This window comes from Petaurus breviceps, unplaced genomic scaffold, assembly GCF_028583685.1.
Source record: "Petaurus breviceps papuanus isolate PSGF00001 unplaced genomic scaffold, PetGlider_PUasm1.0 90842, whole genome shotgun sequence".
In the NCBI taxonomy this organism is placed as follows: domain Eukaryota; kingdom Metazoa; phylum Chordata; class Mammalia; order Diprotodontia; family Petauridae; genus Petaurus; species Petaurus breviceps.
This window is the reverse complement of record NW_027187358.1, coordinates 6,128,068-6,146,012: the sequence shown is the minus strand read 5'-3', so window position 1 is coordinate 6,146,012 and position 17,945 is coordinate 6,128,068. Positions and strand designations below refer to the sequence as shown.

The 17,945-nt window shown below is 36.9% G+C and overlaps 2 protein-coding genes across 6 annotated transcripts in view; one reads left to right on the top strand and one right to left on the bottom strand.

Annotated features, from left to right (window-relative positions):
* Positions 1 to 4,998, top strand: part of ABCG5 (ATP binding cassette subfamily G member 5) — a 33,498-nt gene extending 28,500 nt beyond the window's left edge. The window contains 2 exon segments of the mRNA XM_069071601.1: positions 3,186 to 3,298; positions 4,808 to 4,998. Of these exon segments, the coding sequence (XP_068927702.1) occupies positions 3,186 to 3,298; positions 4,808 to 4,998 (304 nt within the window).
* Positions 999 to 17,945, bottom strand: part of DYNC2LI1 (dynein cytoplasmic 2 light intermediate chain 1) — a 50,867-nt gene continuing 33,920 nt past the window's right edge. Inside the window, exons 13-14 of one of the 5 annotated variants that reach the window (XM_069071603.1) lie at positions 14,033 to 14,126; positions 999 to 1,154 (exon numbers count right to left, since the gene is read on the bottom strand). In XM_069071603.1, coding sequence (XP_068927704.1) covers positions 14,064 to 14,126 — 63 coding nt within the window. In that variant the 3' untranslated portion in view covers positions 999 to 1,154; positions 14,033 to 14,063. Of the gene's footprint in view, positions 1,155 to 9,717; positions 10,455 to 12,496; positions 14,127 to 17,945 lie in introns of those variants that run through there. The other 4 variants (XM_069071605.1, XM_069071602.1, XM_069071604.1 and 1 more) reach the window with 4 other exon arrangements.

Sequence of the window (17,945 nt, the reverse complement as noted above, 5' to 3'; positions counted from 1 at the left end):
CCCCTCCCTCCCCCCCTCCCTCCTTTCCTTCACCTTCAATTCTCATTTTGGGTCTTTGTATGACTCTCCCCCATACCTTGACACTTACTCCTTCTTTATATCCACCTCTTCGAATTCCCAGTTTCCTTCGGAGCTCAGCCCAAATGCCATCTCCGTCATGAGACCTTTACTTATTCATTTAGCTCTTAGTGCCTCCTCTTCCACCCTAAATGATCCTATATTTTGCATATGCTTATTTATACAAGTACTTGCTGTCTCCCTTGATAGAGTGCAAGCTCCTCAAAGACAGGGGATGTTTCATTTTCCCTCTGTATCTCTGGGGCTTACTCTAGTCCATATTGGCACTTGATAAGTGCTTACTAATTATCACATACTACCTTGTATTCTAAGGCATACCCCCCTTTTTTTTTTTACTAAAGTAATTGGGGTTAAGTAACTTGCTCAAGGTTACACGGCCAGTTATTTTGTGTGGGCGTTAAGTATCTGAGGCTGGAACTGATCCCAGGTCTCCCGACTCCGGGGCCGGCGCTCTTACTCACTGCGCCACCTGGCCACCCCTGAGGCATACCCTTTTATATAGAAACCCAATGGCATACCTGTACATTTTTGAGGGTAGAGACCATTCCTTACTTACCTTCCTCTTTCCCTACAAAGCTAAGCTAGTGCTCTGTACATAGTAAGTATTTAATAGATATCTTGAACGTCTTCCTTGTTCACTATATCTAATCTATCATCAAATGCTCTGACAACTGTTCTCAGCACTCAACAAACATTCAATTATTGCTTACTATGTGTAAAGCCCTGTTCTAGAAATACAAAGACATAAGTATCAACAATTCTTGCCTCTGTTGCTTCTCAATTAACAAGAATTTGTTAGGTAATCATTATGGGATTCAACCTTGGGTTTGAGAAGAGTAATAGCTAACATTTATATAGAGTATTAAGATTTGGAAGGTGCTTAACATAGATAACCTTTTTTGATTGTCACAACAACCCTGTGAGGTAGGTGCTTTTATTATCCCTGTTTTAAAATTAGGAAACTGAGGCAGGGATTTGCCCAGGATCACACAGCCAGGGAGTGTCTGAGGCAGGATTCAAGCTCGGGTAATTCTGACTCCAAATTCAGTGTTCTATCCACTACTCCTGTTAGCTACCTAGGAAGAAGATACAAAAACAGGTTTTAAAAATAGACATAGAAGACTAGATTTTATGTAGAGAAAATATTAGAAAAGGGCCCAGCTTTCAAAGAGAAGTCTAGCTAGAGAGTCTAGATCCAGAACTGCTCCTCCATTCCCACTGGGACCTTATCACCGAACGCCTGAACCACCGCACTAGCCGTCCAACTGATGCCCTATTATTTTCCTACTTGAGTCTATTCTATGTAGACTTGTCTGTATAAGATAGACTATATAGCCTGCCTGATTATTCTTCCTAAATAATTATTTTTAAGATGTCACCAGATTGCTGTATGACCAAAAAAAAAAAAAAAGACAGATCAAGGAAATAAGCAAGAGTGATGAAGAACTGATGGGTGGTCTGTGGGTTCCTTTGGTATCCAACAATGTCAAGATAACTAGAGGAAGGCACACATGAGGTGCGCCTCCTGCCCCATAAATAGCATTTATGGGAGAATGTGAACAAAAGCCACATGGGATGGGAAGGCAAGAATGGGTTGAAATCTACGCTGCTGAAAGGTGTACCACCACCACGGGTGACAGATTCTTTGAATGATCTGAATATCAAAGTCCAAGAACCTTTCATGATTTCCCACCTTAAAATGCAAATGAACGAGTCTGTCGCTAAAATCTCTCTACAATCTTGCCCCATGTGGTTCTGAGATACAGGGGCCCTTGGTGACCGTCCAGTTCAGCCCTCTCATTTTGCAGATGATGAGGCCGATGTCCACAGATGCGGACTTGCTCATGTCACAAGAAGCGGATTGTTCAGCTGGGTCACCTGACTTCCAAACTACTGCTCTTTCCACTACTTCTGTCTCCACTTTCAATCAACTATTCACCCTCCCTGTCCTTGTAGGCAAGTCTTTACAAACTCCAAGGCCATGTTTAGTCACACATCCCATATTCTTCTGGGACCAGTTGGGGATTGTTAAAAATAACTTGGGGAACAGTTAGGTGGTACATTGGATAGAGTACCAGCCCCAGAGTCAAGAGGACTTGAGTTCAAATTTAGCCTTAGACAGTTGAAACTTACTAGTTGTGTGACCCTGGGCAAGTCACTTAACTCCAATTGCTTAAAAAAAATTTTTGTCTTTTTTTTTGTAATTCACCAAAATCAAATTCAAAGTCTATTTTCAATATTATCCAATATACATATGCTGGTGGAAAAGTTCTGCAAAGCTGTTCATCCAACTGCATACCCAACTCTGACAAGTCATTTTTCTTTTCTTTTTTTTTTTTTTTTTTTTTTTAAAAAATTGGGGTTTAATTAATTTGCTCAAGGTTACATGGCCAGGTGTTTCTGGGTGGGTGCTAAGTGTCTGAGCCCGGGATTCGATCTCTAGGTCATCCTGACACTGGAGCCGGTGTTCTTACTTGCTGTGCTACCTGGCCACCCCACAAGTCATTTTTCATGAGTGTTTTTTTTTCTTATGTGGATAGTTAGGTTAAAGTCCTCTGAGTAGTTATGGAACTCATTCAAAAGGTTCTGTTGTAGTCCATGATTTGATGCAATTAATGTTACCATCACTTGCAAACAGGAGCATCAGAATAGCATGAATAATTAGATATAAATAACACTATATAATCCCAAAATATGAGTTGAACAGGTGTTGGGTAGACATTATTTTCCAAAAATGTATATATTCCAAGGGATCTAAATGTATGTGTGCAGGTATGTATGTATCAAAGATACCAAGGTTATCCACTGCATCCTAGGGCATTGTCAGTTGTCTTGACTTTTGTTTTTCCACTGAACTTTGATGACTCAGGAAGTGAGGCTGGAAACATTGCACAGCTCTGCCTCATTTAAATCCAATTCATGCACAAATCAAGTCATCACCCCCAATGTCAATGATCCTCTTTGAAAATTATGAACAACAGTAGTCACCTGTACCATAAAATGAAACTAAACTTTCTATCCATTTATCCAATGCTAAGTATGTACTTTTCATTTGCTAAGAATACAATGCATGTTAACCTTATCTCTTTTTTCTTCTATTTCTTAAGGAACATAAATGAAATGCCTTTTCCTTTACAAATTCTTGGTTACATTACATTTCAAAAATATTGTTCTGAGATTCTAATAGTCAATGAGTTTAACGGACTGAATTTCACTTGTGGTAAGTCTTTTATAATAGTACATTGTTCAGGTATTTTATTCTGTTCAACCAATGGGAAAAATTAGTTTTAAGTTATTGCCTACCATACCATTTTTAGGAATAAAAGACTTGTTTGCCAATTGCCTCATGTTTCTTTTAGTTTACCCCAGGACAAAGACTAATAGCTAGAAATTCCAGGATGCTTTAGGGTTGTTCAATGGACACAAGACAAATTGGAAACATTTAAGTGCCATGGTAGGGCTGTAGTGAACTCTGACCACCTGTTTTCTGGAGGAAATCAAGCCTGAAAAACTCCATGATCCTTAGGGATAAGGAGCATGCCCAAATCTTTGTTGCAAGTTTCTCTTTTCTTTATTTGAATGAGATAATCATGTAGGTGTTGAAGGAGTTTCTTTACATTCTATCAGGAATAACTCAATTTTGTTGTGTAGTTGTTTTTCAGCCATGTCGAACTCTTTGTGACCCCAATTGGGGTTTTCTTGGCAGAGATGCTGGAGTAGTTTGCCATTTCCTTCTCCAGCTCATTTTTACAGATGAGGAAACTGAGGCAAACAAGGTTAAGTGACTTGACCAGGATCACACAGCTAGTAAGTGCCTGAGGCCAGATTTGAATTTAGGAAAATGAGTCTTCCTGACTCCAGGCCTGGTGCTCTAGTCACTGCACCACCTAATGCCTTTAATAGCTCAATAGTTTATTAGTACCCTTAATAGCTCAATAGTTTACCACAAAAGAAATTTTATGTAATCTGATCTCTATCAGTGATTTTCTGACTTCTGGGAATTTCTATTAATTTATGTGCTTTGAAAACCTATGTTAGATCATGACCTTACCAAATGGCTCAGTGGAGGCCATGTCTTAATGAAGCCTGTAACTAGGGGGAACTACCAAGCCCTCTTATTTTCGGGCAAATGGTAACACTAAGCATCCAAGTCTCAAACATATTACCCAAATACAGCCCAACTGCTTCATCTTTGCTCACTCGAAGCAATCTGCTTTTCCCAGGGGTATTCAATTTAGCATTCATTGTTTTTCTTATACCAAAAACTTTATAAAACAAAGTTGAACAACTATTGGCAGAAATCATTAGAGACAATAAAGTCACTTGGGGCAGCATGGTTATGGATGGCGTCATATTCAGTGGTTATTCTGAATATTCACAGTTAAATCATCAATGGTTTTACAAGGTCCTCAGCACCTCTTGCCTTTGATTCTTATCAAGGCACTGGAGGCATGACTGGTCATTTCAAAACAAAGCAGCCCAAGCTTCTTCACTTTGAACCAAAGGCACCAAAAATGGTTTTGTTTTGTTTTTTTTACATCATGATTTGATCTAACAAAGCTTGACTTCCCGGCTATCTGAACTGTCCGGAGCGTCTGATAAATTAGACAGACAAAGTAGAGCCCCTAGTACTGTGCTGATGGGCCATGGCGGACATTTGACAAATGCTTACTGACTGAATTACCCTGGTGTATGCCACACCTGATCCTATCAATCTTTTCTCTGGCAGGTGGTTCAAATGGATCAGTAGGAAATCCACTCTGTCTCTACACTCAAGGAAATATATTCATTGAAAAAACCTGTCCGGGTGCAACATCGAGATTCACAGCTAACTTTCTCATTTTATATGCATTTATCCCTGTTCTTATCTTTTTAGGAATAATCATATTCAAAATAAGAGATTACCTTATTAGCAGATAGTGGTAAATGCTGATGCTAAAAAAAAAAAAATGGAAATCCTTCTTTTAGATAAGCAAGAGTGCTTTAAAACCCAAAGCCTAAAAATCTGCAAGATAAATATAATCTAAACATTTTGGAAGTAAGAATTCCATGGCTTTCATTTTTGATGCCATCAAGATCCTGGAGAATGTGATACAACTATAGTTATGTGGACTGTTGGGACAAAGAATTCCTGGTTGCCATTATTCTACCCCTGTGAGTTTGCTGTGTGTGGAATCAGTATGTATATCAGCTATTCCAAGAAATGTCAATGATAATAGTTCATACTGAGATGGCATTTTAAGCTTATCTTCCTTGTTCTGTAAGAGAGAAAAAGAACAGTAATACTTATCACATTTACTCTTCGACAAAGCTATCTGTGAAAAGAAATGGTCTGAATGATTATACAGTCATGTGGGGAAACTGTGAGTTGGAAAATACTGTGGAATTAGGCAAGATTGCGTTATTCTGTGGGAAAGTTGGAACACTAATTCATTGTTGGTGGAGTTGTGAGCTCATCCAACCATTCTTGAGAGCAATTTGGAACTATGCAATGTGCATACCCCCTTTGACTAAGTAATACCACTTCTAGGGCTGTATCCCAAAGAGATCATAAAAATGGGAAAAGGACCCACATGTACAAAAATATTTATAGCAGCACTTTTTTTGTGGTGGCCAAGAACTGGAAATTGAGGGGATGCCCATTAATTGGGGAAGGGCTGAACAAGTTGTAGTATATGAGTGTAATGGAATACTATTGTGTTATAAGAAATAAGGAACAGGCAGACTTCAGGAAAACCTGGAAAGACTTATATGAACTGATGCTGAGTGAAGTGAGCAGAACCAGGGGAACACTGTACACAGTAACAGCCACAGTATTGGATGACTGATTTTGATAGACTTAGCCCTTCTCAGCAATGCAAGGACCTAAAACAATTCCAAAGGACTCATGATGGAAAATGCCATCCATATCCAGAGAAAGAACTATGGAGCCTGAATACAGAACAAAGCAATTTTCTTTTCTTGTTGTTTGTTTTGTTTTTTTTTCTTTCTCATGGTTCCTCCCATTTGCTCTAATTCTTCTATACAACATGACTAATGTGAAAATATGTTTAATAGGAATGTATACATAGAACCTGTATCAGATTGTATGCCATATTGGGGAGGGGGGAAGGTAGGGAAGGGGAGAAGATTAAAACTTATGGAAGTGAATGTTGAAAACTAAAAATAAACTTTACAAAAGTACAAAAAAGACTGCATGATTCTTACTTCACTTTCTTAAAGATTCATGATTTCATCAGTGTGCTTCTTCCCACTGAAACATATATTCACTACAACTTAGCTGGTCTTCAAAAAATTGCCAGGGTTGAGAAAAATCACCATGCTTCTACCAACTTAATGAAGTTTGACCTTCCACAGTCACATCCAAGTATACCTAGCTGTTGTTCAGTCATTCCTTCCTCTTTGTGATCCCATGGATGACAGCGTGCCAGCACTGTTCAATGGGGTTTTCTTGGCAACCTATTGGAGTGGTTTGCCATTTCCTTCTCCAGAAGATTAAAACAAACAGAGGTTAATGACTTGCCCAAGGCCACAGAGATTTGAACTTAGGTCTCCCTGACTCTAGGCCCAGTGTTCTATCCAGTGACCTACCATCTAGCTGCCTCATCTACTAGGCTTTCTAAACAAAGCTACTGGTCTGGTGGAAGTATCCTTCATTTAGTTCTCACAAATGAATAACTTAAGAGAGACATCACTTATCAGTCAAATATATCATGATCTGTTAGGATTAATTTTCAAGTTTTCATTATTAGTTTTGATTATTGTTTTGTATATAGAGATGTTGCTTCTTAAAAATGTATTTGAGAGAAAAAGTTGATACTTGGGGGAAGGGCAGCTATTGGACAATCAAGAAGGTAGGAGTTTCTTTATTTTATTTTTTCCCAATTATATGTCAAGACGATTTTTAGCATTCATTTTTTACAAAATTTTGAGTTCCAAACTTTTCTCCCTTCTCTTTTCCCTTCCCCTCTTCCTAAAATGTTGATATAGATTATATATGTACAATTATATAAAACATTTGCATATTATTCACAGTTGTGAAAGAAGATACAGACCAAAAAGGAAAAAAAAACACATGCAAAAAAATAAAGCAAATGAAAAAAGTATGTTTTGATCCACATTGAGCCCATCAATTCTTTATCTGGATGTAGAAAGCATTTTCCATCATAAAGCTTTTATAACTGTCTTGAACCATTGCTAAAAAGAGCTAAGTCATTCAGAATTGACCATCACACAATGTTGCTGTTCCTGTGTACGATGTTTTCCTGATTTTGTTTGTTTCACTTTGCATCAATTCATACAAGTCTTTCTAGGTTTTTCTGAAACCTGCCTGCTCATCATTTCTTATTGCACAATAGAATTCCATTACATTCATATTCTACAACTTGTTCAGCCATTCATTCCCTAGTTGATGGGCATCCCCTCAATTTCCAATATTTTTCCATCACAAAAAGAGCTGCTATAAATATTTTTATACAAATAAGTCCTTTTCCCTTTTCTTTGATCTCTGGGATAGAGACCTAGTAGTGATATTGCTGGATCAAGGGGTACACACAGTTTCATAGAACTTTGGGCATAGTTTCAAACTGCTCTCCAGAATGGTTGGATCAATCACAACTCCATCAACAGTGTCCCAATTTTTCCACATCCTCTCCAACATTTATCATTTTCTTTTTTTTTTGTCATATTAGGCAATCTAATAGGTGTGAAGTGATACCTCAGAGTTGTTTTAATTTGTACTTCTCTAATCAAAAGTGATTTAGAGCATTTCTTCATATAGATAGCTAGACTATAGATAGCTTTGGTTTCTTCATCTGAAAACTGCCTGTTCACATCCTTTGACCATTTATCAGTTGGAGAATGGCTTGCATTCTTATAAATTTGACTCAATTCTCTATGTATTTGAGAAACGAGGCCTTTATCAGAGACATTTGCTGTAAAGATCATTTTCCAGCTTTCTGCTTTCTTTCTAACCTTGGCTGCATTGGTTTTGTTTGTGCAAAGACTTTTTAACTTAATATAATCAAAAGTATCTATTTTACATTTCATTAATGATCACTATCTCTTGTTTTGTCATGAATTTTTCCCTTCTCCATATTATCTCACAGTTAGACTATTCCTTGATCTAATTTGCTTATGGTGTCACCTTTTATGCCTAAATCACGTACCCATTTTGGCCTTATCTTGGTATATGGTGTGATATACAAATCTGTATAAAACAAGCATCTACCTTTTCTGTTTTTAGGTAAACAACTAGCTTGTAAAAGAGACTATTAAAAGTTATTTTTTTCTATCTCAGCTAAGCCACTGAATATCTTTATGACTGATTTTAAGTGATTAACTTCACAAATCAGAAATGAAAATATGCAATTGGTATATTTACTTTGGTGGTGTTTCCATAGTAACTCTGAAGAATATGTCTTGGTGATTACATGACTTGTTTAGCAACTGTTACCTAGCTTCTAAAGAATGATAAAACACCATAGCATTTGAAGCATCTTGTATTAAAGGAAAAATTGTTCATTAAGGAAATCACAGTAAAACCCTGATTCTTGGAAGGGTATTTAAGGATTTGGAGACATTGGAAAATTACCAGAATACTATTGTCATCTTCAACAAAAGGTCCCTGACACTGATGATTATTATATAATAGTTATGTGATGCTTTACAGATTTTATATGTCAAACCTGTTATAGATACTTCTAGAGTTGATCTGTTAAGTAGTTCAAAGAGAGTCCCACAGGAACCTCTTTTGAAACCAATGATTTCAACTTACCATAGTATTAGTCTATAATATACGTGGAGACATTTCCCTTCTATTCATATGCAGATTATATTTCATTCTAGCTTGTTAGCATTTGGAAAATTGACATAGTATGTGAATTCAATCTGTGAAATGTTAGTGATACCTCCCTAGGAAAAGATAATGGCTTCCCACAGGCCATTTAAACATCGCCAGTGACAATCTGTCCCCCTGGCCAAAGAGTGTCAGTAATGAGAAATCACACTCCTCTTCTACCTCCAAGAAGACCTTCCTGGTCCTTCTAGTCACTACTGCTCAGTCCCTTCTCAAATTCTCTATTACCTACTTGTTAACATGTTGTATCCTGCCCCAACCCCTCCAGTAGAATATAAAATGCTTGGGAATTGGGATTATTTAATCTGTCTCCCTAGTACCTAGCAAAGTGCTTTGTACAGAAGGCCCTTAATAAATGTTGAACTGGATGACAAAAGTTATAAACTATTAAAAAAAAACTTGATTCCTTTTGAAATGAAGTCTGCCTGACTTTGTGATATTACAAAACTGAAATGCTCAGAATTAGAATGAATAGAGCTCTTTCCCTCCAGAACAAAAGCAGGGACCAGACTCTTCCCTGGGACTCAGGATGCTTGGAGTATAATGAGCATTCTGTTCTCAGGCATACTGGGGTTAAATCTCCTAATGTAGAAGGCAAGCCTTACTTCACTCTGGTAGCAATGGAGATATAAGGTAGATGGTTTTCTGTATGTTATGGTACAACTAAATCAATTCAGATTACTGGTATACCTTCTGGATCAACTAGTAGCTTAGAAGCTACTAGAACCCAGGCCCATTGATGGTACATGTTTTCATAAAGACAGCAAATAAAGCATAAGAGATTTCTTCCTTTGTACTTTTGTTTCTTCATGCAAACAAGAAGCATTTATTAAACTCCTTTATGTACCCACACACTGTGGTATGTGTATGCACACACAATGCACCGCAGATACAAAGACAAAAACAAAACAGCCCCGATCCTCAAGGTGTTTACATTGAGAGACAATGTGTGTGCTTGCCTAAGTGTGTACATAATAAATACAAGGTAATTTGGGTTGGAAGGCGCTAGGAGGATCAGGAAAGGCTTCATGCAGAAGGTGAGCTGAGCTTTGGAGAAAACTAGGCTTTCTAAGAGAAGAAGAGGCGGAAGAAGTGCATTCAGAGCCAAGGCAGAAGCAGGGAGAAAAAAGACAGAGCCATCGTGTATGAGGAATGAGGAGAGGGCCAGTATGGCTGAACAACAGTGTGTGAAGGGGAGTGATGTACAAAGATTGAATGTGTCAGGTTGGTGTTGAAAGCCTTAACCTAGAGAGAGGCCCTAGAAATTCCTGATGCCAACTTCAACACCTCTGGCTGAAGTTCATATTAAGGTAGCATTCCCGTGGCACTACACACGATGAGAAAAAGTTCATGGGGATATCTGTCCATCCTCACATCTCCTTGTTCATCTGGTATAAACAAATTTTGGTGGATTTATTTTCTTACACCATGGTAAGGCCGCACTTGGACCACAACAGCCAGCTGCTTCCTTCGCCTCTGCCTTCATTCTAATCTTTGCTTTCCAAGGCTCTGTTCTGCACTGTAATGAGATGTCACATTTTCAGAGCACTTCAAGCCTCACAAAGCACTTTCCTCATCTCATCACTTCACGTCACATGGTCACAACATAACCAAAAAGAAGACTTGATGAACTTTTAAGTTCACATCTGGCCCAACTGACATACATCATTTGCACTGCCCTCACCTCCACCCCCACCCCAAGCCTACAAAACTTGTTTTACTTCCGAGAGCTGCCGTAAGAAAAGTACTTTGTGAATTACTAAGTGTTATACATTATTATTCATGATAGTGACAATAATCATATTTGAAATGGGGCAGCTAGGTGGAGCAGTGAAGAGAGCACCGGCCCTGAAGTCAGGAGGACCTGAGTTCAAATCCAGCCTCAGACAGTAGACACTTACCTAGCTGTGTGACCTCTGGCACATCACTTAACCCCAATTGCTTTGCCTTCTCCCCCCCCCCCCCAAAAAAAAGAAACATTTCAGCATGCTTTTTCTTTTCGGATTACTGCTGGCTAATACTAGGGAAAGAGAAATTAGGTGAGGCTTGGGTTTGTTTGGGGTTTTTTTGCTGGTAGATATAACAATTAGCTGGCATTAGTTACTCTTTGCAAAGTTACAACTGTTTGGATTGGATATTTGAGCAAATAACTTGGAAAATACTAGAACTGGGCTGATAAAACATTGATCTGTGAGAGGAATGATTATTTCTCTCTTACATTAATAACAGATTATTGAATTAGGACCAGGTTTTTTCAGAAGCCTATAGGTTGTTCAGTCTCTGAAGGACGTTGATGATGGATGAGATTGCCCAAATTCCCCAGGGTATATGCTTTTTGATCCTGGATGGAAGATGGCACCCAACTAGAAAAACTTACAATTTAATCTAAGGTGAATTCTGGCCCACTCAGCCAGGTCTGAGTAGAGGTGGAGCCTCTTTTTTCTAGATTGGCCCAGGAGGGGATAGGCTGGATAACAAAGAAATAAGTCTCTTTGTCCAAGACTGAGTAATTAGAGTCACATCCCCCAGTCCCTCATTGGAATAAGCCCACCTCTTTTTTTTTTTTTAGGGCAATTGGGGTTAAGTGACTTGCCCAAGGTCACATGGCTAGCTTTTGTGTTAAGTGTCTGAGGCCAGATTTGAACTCAGGTCCTCCTGAATCCAGGGCCAGTGCTCTATTCACTGCGCTACCTAGCCTCCCCATAAGCCCACCTCTTATTCTAATATTCTTCCTTCTCATTGTTAAACAATCCAAGCTGGTCGCCACCCTCAGAAACACCACTCTTCCAAAGGCATATAGTGTTGAGTGGGTTCCATGAAAAGTTTTTGCTATTCGAGAGTGCCGCTGACCTCTTATTAATTATCTGCTAGCATGATTAAAAAAATAATTAATTACTCAGAAATTATGTCTCTTAAGCTTTTTATGTTACACCCAGCTGGGTGGCACAGTGGAGAGTGTTCTAGGCCTGGAGTTAGGAAGACCTCAGTTCAAATCTGGCCTTAGACACTTATTAGTTGTATGACCCTAAGCAAATCATTTATCTTTGTTAGTATCCTCAACTGTAAGATGAAGATAATAATAGTACCTACCTCCTAGGGCTGTTGTGAGGACAAAATGAGATATTTGTAAAGCCCTTAGCTCAGTACAAATGTTCGTTTCCTTCCTCCCTTCCATCTTTCTTTCTTTCCTTCCTTCCCTCCTATACAATACAGCCTAATTCTTCCCTTCTCAAGCTATTGCTGACACATTGCATCTTAAAATCACAGTCATGTATACATATATACAAATTACTGAAGACACAGTATTCAGAAATGAGAGTGGTAGTTTGAAAAAAAAGATCACTCTCATTTCTGAATATTGAATCCCTAGGGCCTCAGTTTCCTCATCTGTAAAATGAGGACCCTCCCAGTTCCAGACCTCTAACTGCATGAGCACTGACCTAAAAGAGAGGAGGGTTGAGAAGGACTAAAGTGTTATTTTTATTCTTATCTATGTTTGGCACATAAAGGCTAAATTGTCTTAGAAGCATAGAGAATAAAGTTTAAGACTTTAAGTAATACTTCTTTTTAATGCTAAAATCAACATTTATTAGCATTAATCCATCAATGAAATATATTTAAAATAGCTTTTTTGTGATCATGAATTCTTTACAAATAAGCAGGTACAGAAAAATTACATATCTAGTCATTACTTGGATTTGGTTATAAACAACCCCATAATATAAAAAACTCAAAAAATATTGCCCAACATTTGATTCCTGTCCCTAAGTGTTTTTCTAAAGAGGTTTCATAGTAATTTACTTTATATTTGGATTTTTTTAATACAGCAAAGACATCTAAGTTCATATCAAAATCTAAAAAAAATTTCAGATGCAGATATGAATCATATTTATACAATTCACACTAAGCAAAATAAAAATAAAGCAACCCAAGTATAATCTATATTTTGCTGAGATATAGAATAAATGATTTTTTCCACTCAGTAGTAGAACTTTAAATAAAACAGGCTCCTTGACCCTCTCTACCCATTACACACCAGAAAATGGAAATATTTATATGAATACATGAAGAACATAGTATTTAAATTATTCCAAATTTTTTTGAAAATTCATGTTCATTATATTTTTTCCCAAAAGTTGAGAGCTAGCTTTTAATTTCAGACAGATCAATAATATAGTTCAGTATCTGTCAACTGAAAAGACTTTGATCTGTGCCTTCAGGCTGGTAGGTTTCTACACATTTAAGTTGGCTGGCAAACACATAAACATGCTGTTAGGGGATCTGAATTTTTTTTATCAAGAATGGTTGGCCTAATGAAACTGGAGCTTAGTTCTTGCATCTCTAGAGTCACTCAGACTTTGGTTATGTCAACAGCCCCTTCAGCAAACATCTTGACCCAGGCTATCAGATACAAATTTCATGAGATTGGTTATAAGAGGATGGAATGAGATAACTACCATGAGGTATCTCTGATGAAGTTTCAATTCAAGGGTATCCTTCTACATCACACCCTAGGTTATCAGTACCTTAATTGCAGGGCGGCTAGGTGGCACAGTGAGTAAGAGCACTGGCCCCGGAGCTAGGAAGACCCGGGATCAGTTCTGGCCTCAGATACTTAACACCCACCCACCCACACACAAAAACTGGCCGTGTCACCTTGAGCAAGTTACTTAACCCCAATTGCTTTAAAAAAAAAAAGTACCTTACTTCCAGAGGAACCATTCCATAAAGGAAATTTTTATAATAGAGAATAATTCTTCATTCGTAACTATTTCAAACATGAGTTTGTATAGTCTATAAAACTATAGAAACAGAAAACATACAAATGTATATGATGGAGAACCTTATTTAAATGCAATTATTATCTCATTCTTAGAGGCATTGGTAACAAGATTTTTTTCATCTTTTTCAAATATTAGCATTTGATTTTACTTTTTTTCTTTTAAAAACATTTTCTGGTTACTTGAAGAGTTATAGTATTAAATTGTCTTTCTTTCATAGTAGTTACACATTTTACATGAAAATATTTTCTATATTATCACAAGGGATGAAAAAATTTTTAATCTTACTCATGTTTCAGAGAGAAGAAATACAAACCTACTGATGCCTGTGTTCACTTATATTAGGTTCAGGAATCAAACTCAATTTGTTTCCAGGATTTAGAAGAATTTTTTTTATATTGTTCCAGTTCCTAAAACATAAAAAAATTTATAAATAACTTTCCAAATTCTTTACACTGAGCACTTAAAAAAAATCATACCTCTCCCACTTTAGACTGTAATCAAACACTGGATCCTGAGTATCATTAACATTTATTGTCATAAATTTTTGGCAATAATCCTAAGGTTTTGTTTTCCATTAATGGACTGGTTTCACAAAGCTCTTTTGTCCCCTTTAAACTTTGATAAATTAGGTTATAGGATGGATTTAGGTTTAGGGTTGGTACAGGTTAGGTAGGTACAATTTACAAGTAGCACTTCGAAATAAATTATACACAAGTGTTCTCATTTTAGATCCTCAGACAAACTAAAAAAAAAATGACCCCCGTAGGAAAGAACACAAATTGACTATCAGAATTCAAGTTCACATCCTCTATTAGAAGAATATTCAGTTTCTTGCTACCGGACAATTACAGATGATTTCTGTCATACCCATGACCTAAGTTAAAGTTTAAAAGCTGTATGAGAACTTTGTAGAGATCTTGTAAAGTAATAAATTTCAAAGTCTCTTATGGCTTTAGGTAATTAAATCAGGTAGCTTTAGGTCATCGGATATCTGCTGTTTGCCATTTCAAAGACCAAGTTCACAAAGTGTAAACAATAACTAGAAATTTTGGCCTTACAAAAACTAAGCTTTCAGTGTTTTACTAAAAACACAGAAATATTTTGAGATATTTTCTTATTAGAATATTCCATCAATTGTCAACTGAGATTAAGACAAAAAACCCCCAAACAAACAATTAATAATTGATCCTCCAGGAAGTTAAGTCATTCTAAGAAGGAAAGGAAGACTCTCTGGGGTCCTATTTAAATTCCTCTTATTGTATTTTCCATTAATGTTAATAGCTGCATCAATGAACCATCAGATGCTGAAAATTCTATTGGGTTAACTCAGTAAATTTCGGTTCTATTTTAAAAGGCCTAGGAGGTAGGAAGGTTGTCTTGCTTCCAGCTACACTTAATGCTACAGATACAAGTTTTGTGAGAGCTACTTTGTAGTAACTAAGAAAAGCCCAAAGACAGTAAGAGAAGTGTTGAGTTTTAATCTTGGATACTGATGTATCCTGTTGTTCATGCTTTGTTTTCGAAGCAGATCAAATGACATCACAAGGGTGATGCCTTGACTTGGGGGTTACTTAAGTGAGGCAGGGCTGTGCCCTAGCAGAATGTAAGCTAATAGAGGGCAAGAATCTTTTGCTTTTATCTTGGCATCCCCAGAGCCCAGGGTAGTGCCTTGCACAAAGTAGATACAATAAGAAATATTTGTTGAATTCAAGTCCATTTATTTTACAAAGGATACAGAAACAGATTCTTGCTTCAAATTTAGTCAGAAATAATGAGTTGAGATTCACTAATGGCTATTATGAATATTCTTCCCCAAGTATGTTTCTAAAAGCAAAGTGCCCTAGAAACAAAGAAACTATAAATGAGTTGTTTTTTTTTTTTAATTCAGGGATTTAGGAAGACACACGAGGCTCATTCATCTTTGGCAAAATAACCCCGATGAACACATGCTTTAGAATGCTTTCTTCAGACTTTAAAACTGCTTCAAAAGATTCCTTTGATACCAAAAATAGAGGAAATAAATTAGTTGGGTGGCCCAAACTAAATGCCTTAAGCACTAACATTCTTTTAAAGTCAAGAATTACTTTAACCTTTAAAATTGAAAAAAAAAAGTTGAAAAACACTAGACCACTGGCCAGGCCCTTTCTAAGAGCCCAAGTAAAGGCTGATGGCAGAGAAACTCTGGAGAGAGTCCAGAGTAAAGCCAGCAAAATAATGAGACTGAGAAAATAAGAACGAGGGAGAGAATTAGGTCCATCCACCAGCAGATGAGAATGCAGAAAGGTTCTTAGTAACAGTCTTGCTCTATGTGAAGCCCTTATTTCAGAGTGGGGAAGGAGTCCTCTAAAATCACTACCTCTTCTCTTACAAAGCCCAGGGAATCAGATAAAGCCCTGTCATATGAAACTAAATCAACACCAAGTTTGTAAGGTGTGTTAGAAATCAAAGTGCAATATTCCACAGTTTTTAACATGAGGCACATGATGTATTTTAAGAGACATACATCTAATCGGTGGAGTTATCAGTATTTAAAAGAAGGAAAAATGGGCTTCTCTAAGCATTTAAAAAGAACCACTTTCAGGTAATTATGGAAAATTTTCGACGTTTTAAAGTTGAATGTAGCTAGAGAATTGTTTTCTTCCAGGTGAATCTTATCATAGTGCTTTTTAGATCAAATAAAAAATGTTATTTTTAATGAAGATGGTATGTGTAGCAATAATCAAGCAATAAATAAACTTAGAAAAGCACTCTGAGGAAATATGTGCTAATAACTAGGTATATTTTTTCCAGCTAAAAATTCACATCTATGTCAATGAATTCGTTATGCACTGTGCATAAAGAACACAGCCCAGTCTACAAAAACCCATAAAAGTGGAAATGTGTTTTTCCCAAGACATTTAAAAAAAAATAACAAGCAACCATTAGAAAATCATTTTAAGAACTTATCTATGGTGCAAAAATCCATAACATATTTTTATATATCAAAATCCTTTCAACATCAATCAATCCTTGAAGCCAAGGATATGAAGCTACTACTGCAAGAGAATAAAAAAGTGTATGAATATGTTTGGGATAAATCTTATCTTTAAACCAAATAAATAAATAACCACTTGTTATCTTTAAAGTATTTTTAAAGCAGAAATAAAAGATTAGACTGAAGAGGTATCTGAATATTTAAAACATGTGACTCATGGAATATAGCTACAGGTCGGTCTCTATGAAATAGTCTTTGAGAGGAAATTTTTACTTTTGAGGCAGGTTAAAAAAATCTGTCACTGCTTGGAAAAATGCTCTCCAGTTTATGTTATTCCAACTGATGTTGTTACTTCTTCTTGCAGTGATAATGATAAGCCTGAAGGATAGCACCAGTGCTGGAGTCTTTGCTTTTTCCATCTTGGCTGAAATCCCTAATTGCCTGCAGCCTGATTTGGTTAGCTTAAATTGATTTCCTTAGAGTAGCTGGATATTATGTTTAAAATTAAACGGTCTCATATAAATCACAATGATTAGAAAACCTTTTGTCCTTTGGTGACAGTTAAATTATATATAAAAAAATACGAAGACACTAATGATTGTGTAACATAATCAGATGCTCATATAGATAAGTAGTTTATTATTGACTACTAGATAAACATTAAATCTAAGATAACTTCCAACTCAGCTAGTCTCTAGAGCCAAGTAACAGAGACAGATAACTGGAGTTCTTGGGGTTATTTAAAGTCACCTGCACTATTTTCCCAATATTGACTTTCACCTTGGTTTATCTAAAGAAATCTCAATACGAAAATTTCTACATATGGATAGAATGCTTTTAATATCATCTAAATGATCTTGTTTAATTCTACCTAAAATTGCCCTGTTCCATGGGTCCTCGAAGATATTTAGATAATATTGGGAAAAGGTTCTCTGGTAACAGGTCAGTATACAACTGCCTTCAAGTAAATCTTGGAAGAGTAATTCTTTGCTTTGCCTGGCTCTGTTTAGGTGAATAATAAGTAATTACTTGCCTAGGATTTAGAATGGTTACCTGCATGATCACCTGCACACTGAAAAATTCAGTCTGGTATTTTCTTTCTTTCTTTTTTTTTTTTTTAAGCAATCGGGGTTAAGCAACTTGCTCAAGATTACACAGTTAGGTGTTTCTGGGTGGGTGCTAAGTGTCTGAGCCCGGATTCGATCCCCAGGTCATCCCAACACTGGAGCCAGTGCTCTAACTCGCTGTGCTA